The sequence below is a fragment of the Pygoscelis adeliae genome, unplaced genomic scaffold (genome assembly GCF_000699105.1).
Source record: "Pygoscelis adeliae isolate BGI_AS28 unplaced genomic scaffold, ASM69910v1 Scaffold663, whole genome shotgun sequence".
NCBI lineage: Eukaryota > Metazoa > Chordata > Aves > Sphenisciformes > Spheniscidae > Pygoscelis > Pygoscelis adeliae.
Window position 1 is genome coordinate 5031 of NW_008824486.1, and position 7122 is coordinate 12152.

The 7122-nt window shown below is 53.4% G+C and overlaps 1 protein-coding gene across 1 annotated transcript in view; it reads left to right on the forward strand.

The window, feature by feature from the left end:
- The window catches only part of WDR81 (WD repeat domain 81), a gene marked incomplete at its 5' end in the record, with an annotated part of 11091 nt that extends 3969 nt beyond the window's left edge, over positions 1-7122 (forward strand). Inside the window, 7 exons of the mRNA XM_009321416.1 lie at positions 1737-1927; positions 2195-2360; positions 2537-2702; positions 3003-3701; positions 3874-4019; positions 4201-4380; positions 5329-7122. Of these exons, the coding sequence (XP_009319691.1) occupies positions 1737-1927; positions 2195-2360; positions 2537-2702; positions 3003-3701; positions 3874-4019; positions 4201-4380; positions 5329-5655 (1875 nt within the window). The remainder of the gene's footprint in view (positions 1-1736; positions 1928-2194; positions 2361-2536; positions 2703-3002; positions 3702-3873; positions 4020-4200; positions 4381-5328) is intronic.

The window sequence follows — 7122 nt, forward strand, 5'->3', positions numbered from 1 at the left end:
CCCCCAGCCATAAACTCTGGTCCGTTTCCAGCAAAGCGTGCGGCTGCGTACGTGGGCTTTGCTCTTTAGCAAGCCGCAGCCACTGCAGATCTGCATCGGGCTGCCGCAGCCCCTCCTTCCCTGTTTCAGCCGGGAGCTTTCCCTGTCCAGACCTTTCGATGGCGCACGCGAAGCCAGAGGAAAAGGTTTTCTTTTGCTTTGCTGGGCGAGCGTGCCGAAACAGAGCTGGCACGAGGGTGGGATTGTGATAACGGGCAGGCAGAGCAGCTTGGGCTGCTGTGGGATTTTTAGAGTGAGTGTTTTTAGAGGTCTGTATGGGTAGATAGGGAATGAGCTGGGGAGAGGTTGAAGGAGGTTTTTCAACTATATAAAAAATACTGGCAAGACTTGAAAACTTTTCGGCTTGAAATTCATAGTTGAATAGCAAGAAGAAAATGTGTGTAATGCGGCTGGTTGAAAAACAAACCAATTTTTCATCAAAAATGTTTTTGAATGTTTTAAACAGGCTTATTTTTCATATTGCTCCCTTTTTAGTGGTTATAAACACTTTGGTTATGGATTCTTGTTTAAATGGAAAACTTCAATAGCTTTTTGATAATTTAAACATAGAGGAAAAGAGGCCACAGCTGTTCATTTAAAGAAAACAAAAAGGCATTGTCAGTTTTTCCAATGTTGAAGGGGAGATTTTTCAGGGGAAAAAATCCCATTTTTCAGCAAAATCATTCTCCACCCAGTTGCAATCATAGCTCCAGCTGTTCTGCTTTGCTTTACTCAACTTCTTGCTTGGGGGCGCTGGGGGGATTAATGCCCCCGTGAACAGCATTTGGCAACCTGATATTAAAACGATGAAACTTGCAGGTCACAAATAGGATAAAGTCAATCCTTCTTGCAGGATTTGGCAGAGTGGCTATTTTGTGAGAGGAAGAGCCTCTGTGATGAGCTGGAAGATGGCAGGTGTACAAGAAATATAGCGGAAACTGGGAACTGTTTGTGGTTTTTGTTACTGGCTCTCTTTTCTTGGGTGTTTGATTTGTCTAGGAGTTAGGAAATAGGACAATCTAGAAAGAAATCTTTTCCTGTTGCTGCTGATGTTGTTAACTCTTTGGCATTGCCGTAACCAGCATCGGTACGTTGTCAGCAGAAAAGGATGTGCTCTTCTGCTTAATGAAGTTATTAACAGCTGGATTTCTCGAAGTCAGCAGCAGGTTTGCCCATAATTTGTGCTTGGATATTTCATGCAAGGACTGTTCCTCTGCAGTCTGTGCATCCCGGCTCAATGTCACATGGGGTGAAGACACTGATTCTTGCTTTAAGTTGTGTGTACGTAATAGGTTTTGCCTCTGCCTGAGCTGGCAAACGGTGCTCTGCAGCATCCAGGCTGGTGATGCTGTAGGCCAGTCTGGGGTTGTCTCTCTCCCCGCTGAGTTTCCCAGCTGTGTGGGAGCATCCCACAGGGACGTGTCCTCCAGAGGATGCCTGCGAGCTTGGGGATGTCGTGTCCCATTCTCTCCGGGCTCATCTCTTGTGCTGACAGCTGTCTGTCAGTTTTCAGGCTCATGCCTTGAGTGCAAGACACGAGTTGCTCTTGAGACTCAGTGCTCAGGTTCCTCTCCCAGGAGCTGGGACCAGCACTACCGTGCCGGGTTTTGAGGCTGAGCTTGGGTGATCCTGGGATCACCCTTGATGTGTCCTGCTGGGGAGATGGTGGCCCTGGCACTGAAGGACTCCTTTTGCAGGTTGCGCCCAGCGGCGGGTCGGGTGGTGGCCGGCTGAACAGTCGGAAGGAGGCAGGGCTCCTGGCTGCTGTGATGCTGACTCAGAAGATCGTGGTATGTCTCTCGGACACCACGCTCATGGACATTCTCCCCAAGATCAGCCAGGAGGTGCTGCTCCCGGTGCTGGGCTTCCTCACTTCGCCGGCCGTCGGGTAAGCACTGCACTCTGCCGTGCCTTCAGCCAGGATCAGCACCTCAAAAGCGGGGAGCTGGAAATGGTTCTGTGAGGGCCTTAAGGCTCCTGAAATTGTGGGGCTGCTCCTGCCCTGATGTGCACCTCCTTGCACTGGTACACAGCGTGCACGTAGAGCTTGTGCTGCTCAAGACCTTCTGGTAACACAGACAAGGCAGGAAGCATGAAGCAGAGGAGGGGAAACGGGATATGTGAAGGGCAAGCTGGTAATGGATATCCTCTTCAGTTTCCCCAGTGGTGCCCAGGCCCGTATTGTCCTGTGCGTTAAGACAATCAGCCTAATTGCCTTGATCTGCCTGCGGATCGGGCAGGAGATGGTGCAGCAGCATTTGAGTGACACAGTGAGAAACTTCTTTGGGGCATTCTCACTGCTGCAGGAGCTGCAAGACCAGGTCAGTGACGTGGGAGAGGTCCTCCTGCTATCCCCCAGTACCCAGCCGCAGGAATGTGGTGGGCATACCTGCATACACCAGTACTGGTGTCAGCAGCGTCCATCCCAGGCTGTGTTTGTGTAATTATGTGGTGAGAGCATCTGATCTTGGGTATCTTCCTGTTTTCCCTTGTCCAGGGGTTGACGGCAGAGTCACTGAGCAGCTGTGAGGTGCCGGTGATGGAGGTGCCTCTCTGGGATGGGAGGCTGCTGGCCCTGGATCCGGCCATGCTGATGGAGTTACAGAAGGTGTTTAACCCTGAGATGGCCTACATCACCTACATCCCCTTCTCTTGCTTGCTAGGTACAGCTTGGCCACCATCTCCTGGGATTTGTGAGAGAGCTCTGCGCACGCGGGCTGGATGTGAACTCGGGAGAAGTCAGAGGGCGTAGGGCTGCTGGGAGAAACCCACAGCTTCTACACTGTGGCTTGGTCTGCTTGCTGGGTACGGAGCCCACTGGGCTTCAGGCTGCTTTGGCTGGGAGCAGCGTGAGTGGCGTGTGGGGGACATTGTGTTCACGGCCCTGTGCTGACCCTTGTTCTGGTGGTGGTGGATGACGATGGGGAAATTCCTTCCCTTGGAGCCACATTCTCTCTCTTCAGGTGACGTTATCCGGACGGTTGTGCCCAACCACTCGCTGGTTGAGAAGCTGGCCGGCATCTACCTGGAGAACGTGAACCCAAAGAGCCTGCAGGTGGTTAGCCTGGAGCAAACACCGAGTGCCGTGGGCCCGGACCAAGATACGCGAGGGACCGAGTCCTTCTCTAGCCACCAGGAGGACAGTCACTCTGGTACTTTTGGGAGCGTGCTGGTAGGGAACCGCATCCAGGTGCCTGTGGACACACAGCGCGAGGGTCTTGGCTTACTTTGCCTCAGTGCTGGCACTGATGGCTTTATTCCCAGCTCATCCAGTGAGGAGAATGCCCTGAAGCATGACCTTCCTCGCAGCACCCACATGCTCTGTGGGAACTGGCTGGCCTACTGGCAGTATGAGATTGGGGTGAGCCAACACGACCCCCGCTTCCACTTCCACCAGATCAAGCTGCAGAGTTTCTCAGGGCATTCAGGGGCCATCAAGTGCGTGGCACCGCTCAGCAGCGAGGACTTCTTTCTTAGTGGCAGCAAGGACAAAACTGTCCGCCTTTGGCCCTTGTACAACTATGGGGATGGCACCAGTGAGGTGCCGCCGCGCTTCACGTACGCCGAGCACAAGAAGTCAGTTTTCTACGTGAGCCAGCTGGAGGCATCTCAGCACGTGGTGAGCTGTGATGGGACCGTACACATCTGGGACCAGTTCACAGGTAAGGAGGGAAAGGGTGAGGGCTGGCTGGAGTGAACTGGTCCAGTCCTTAAAGACAGAGGGGCCATACTGAATTTTGATGGCTCCTGTTGGAAAACAGTGCAGAACTGGAGATTTGCTGTGTACCTTCTCTGTACATCTACTGCTGTAACTTCTCCGTCGTGTTTTCGCAGGCAAACTTCTCCGGACTTTTGATGAATTAGACAGCAAAGTCCCCATCACAGCTGTGACCACCATGCCGCCTCCCTATCACAGCATCTCTGTGGCCAGCGCAGACTCTGTGCTGCGGTTCATCGACCACAGGAAGCCAGGACTACAGGTAGGGAGTCTGGCGCTCTGCGAGCCCCTTCCTCCATCTGTGTGCTTAATGATGGGATCACGGCTGGCCCAAAGCCAGCTGCAATGACTCTGTGAAAGCCAGCTGGACCAGGGTCTCTTGTCCCCTAAATGCTGGATCCCCTGATCTTCGTCCCACAGCAGATGGACTCTCTCTCTTGCAGCACGAGTTTCGCCTGGCCAGTGGGGTGAGCGCTGGGCTCATCCGCTGCTTGGCTGTCAGTCCTAATGGGCGCAGCGTTATGGCTGGCTTCTCCTCTGGTTTCATTGTGCTGCTGGACACCAGGACAGGACTCATCATGCGGGGGTGGCCTGCCCATGAGGGAGACATCCTGCAGATCAAGGTGAGAGGTTCAGCTGGGATCAGGGTGGGGGGCTGCTTTGTGGGCCTCATCGATCCTCTGAGGTTGCGTGGAGCATCTTCTGGTATGTGCTGCTTGGCAGGGCTTGTCTGCTCCATCCTCTGGGCATTCCTCCATTCCTTGCTGTGTCCCTAAGAGGCTGCTCAAGCTCTCCTGCCCCATGGTTAGTGCTGTGGGCCGCTGTTCTTGGTCCAACCTGTGCTGAACAGAGATCAGCCCTCCCAGGTGTCAGTCCCTGCCAAGCAGGTCTGCAGCAGAGGCAGGGAGGAGCCACGCTTCCTGTGAAGAAGCAAATGTGTTGCTTTCTCCGCAGGGCTCTCAGCCCCCCTGGGAGAGCATTGCTCTAATGAATAACTCTTATCCATATTTACCCACCCTCAGGGAGCGGCGCTGGGGCTCCCGTGTCCTCGACCCAAATGCAGGTTAAACAAAGTTCAGCGATGTGGGTTGTTTACCCTCTCACTAGCTCTGCTAATAGGCAGCTGCAGGCTTCTCCTACCCTCAGCAGTATTTTCTACTGTGAGAGAGCCTCCCAATTCCTTTTCCTGAGAAGGAAAAGAATTTGGCAGATGGTTTAATGGAGAGGGAGACCACATGATAATCTCTTTACCCACTGTGGTAGTAACAGATGATGAATTAGTTGTGTTGGGTATCGGGATGTTGTTGAGAAGAGGCCCAGCCCATCTCTCGGAGGATAGCACTAGAGGAGGTTGCCAGCTACCAGAGAGTCCTGTAGCTTGCAGTGTCCACCTGGATGCCTTGTTAATACTGCTCAGTACCATCAGTTGCTTGGAAATGGCTGGGACCGTCCCAAGGGATTGCACTGTGGCTGTTGGATTATTGGCAGCTACCTGCTAATCTCATTTGCAGGATGAGATTGGGAGTTTGTACTGCAGCAGCGTTGGTTCACTGGCCTTTCCTCTCCTGCAGGCTACAGAGGGCAATGTGCTAATCAGCTCCTCTTCGGATCATTCCCTGACTGTCTGGAAGGAACTGGAGCAGAAACCTTTGCACCACTACAAATCTGCATCTGAACCCATCCACGCATTTGACCTCTACGGCAACGAAGTGGTCACTGGCACTGTGGCCAACAAGATTGGCGTCTACTCCATGCTGGAGTCCTCAGCCCTGCCCATCAGCACGACCAAGCTGAGCTCGGAGAATTTTCGGGGTACGCTGACCAGCCTGGCGGTGCTGCCCATGAAATGCCATCTCCTGCTGGGCTCGGACAACGGCGTCATACGCCTCCTGGCGTAGTGACCCCCGGCCCAGGAGCTTGTGGCTGTCCCGCAGTGCTGGTGGTAGAGCTGAAAGCCAGCAGCGTCGCTTACGGAGGAGGCAGTTAGATGTTTCTGAACAGAGGATGCAGGGGGGAGGTGTACTTGTTAGTGAGCACTCGGTAAATCATCTCTAACCTCTTTCTGTATCTTTAAAAAGAAAAAAGCCATAACTGAGAAACCTCTGCTGCTGCTGGGAGAAATACTGGGCATTGTAGGTCACTGTCACCCCTGCAGAGAGGCCTGGAGCTTTCCGTACCATGTGTGCCTGATCCCCAGGGGACTGTGAGCTGCCCTCCAGAGTGATATGGACCACAGGTATCCTCTCTCCTTCAGTTAAGGGGTAAGAGGTGCTCCTTGAGAAGAACACAACGGTATAGCTACTGCCATCTGCACTTGCCCTTCACTTACACTCCTGAACCACTGAACAGTCTTACTAGGATAGCATAAGCTGGGCCTGGGAACTGCCGCCTTCGGAGCTGCATGGTGCTGGGCATCTCCTCCTCCTGTGGTCTTTCAAAGCCCAGAGGATGTACTCTATTAACTTTAGGTTCTGCCGGCTGAGTTAGAGCCTGTATGGGAGGAGGAGAGGTTAACTAGAGCACTTCTGCTGCCTTACTGGCTCCAGGGCAAAGGCTGGAATGGAAGTCAGCCAAGGTACAAACCCCATCTGCTCTGCCAGTTCATTTAGGAATGGACTGCTGCAGAGGGACAGTTTGGGATGGGAACGTGACCCTCTAGGGAGGCCAGAGCTAGATGCTTCCATAGGGATTTTGGCTTCTGGAGCAGTAGGATAGGGATGGACTGTTGTTGGTTCCTGCCCCAGCAGCACTGCATCCTGTGATTAGGGGGTGAGAAATGCCCTGTGTGCCACGCACTGGCAGCGTTTCTCAGGAAATCATCCTTCTAATCCTCTCCTTTGTGCTGGTCAGACTCCTGGGGAAGACAGGACAGCAAAAAGGTGCTCGGTTTTATCCCCTCCTGCCCTTGTAGGGTGAGAGCCAGGAGGCATGATCCAGCATGGTCTCCTTCTGACCTTCCCTTTGGGACAGCACCGCCTGTTCCCACACCAAAGGTGAGGAGAGTGCTGTTTGACCCAGCAGTAGGAGCAGTTGCCTCACTGCCATTGCAGCCCTTTTCCCATCCATCCTTCAGCCTCGTCAGAGCCAGTATCGGGGGAGTGGGAAGCTCTTATCTTGGGCAGAGGAGGAGCCTGCTGTGGGTTGTCCTGCGAGGGGAAAGGGCTTTCATCCAGCTGCCGGTTCAATCTGAGCCACCTGCAGTTGGGAAGGCTGTCCTCCGCTTCCAGGGAGGGCCGGGAGGTGAGCAGTTGGCCCTTGCTATCCTTCCCTACTCAAGGAGAGCTCTCAGTCCCGTGTTGCCTATTAACCATTTGCAATAGATGTAAATATTTACTTCTAATAAACTCTTTGAAAGAGACGCAGAG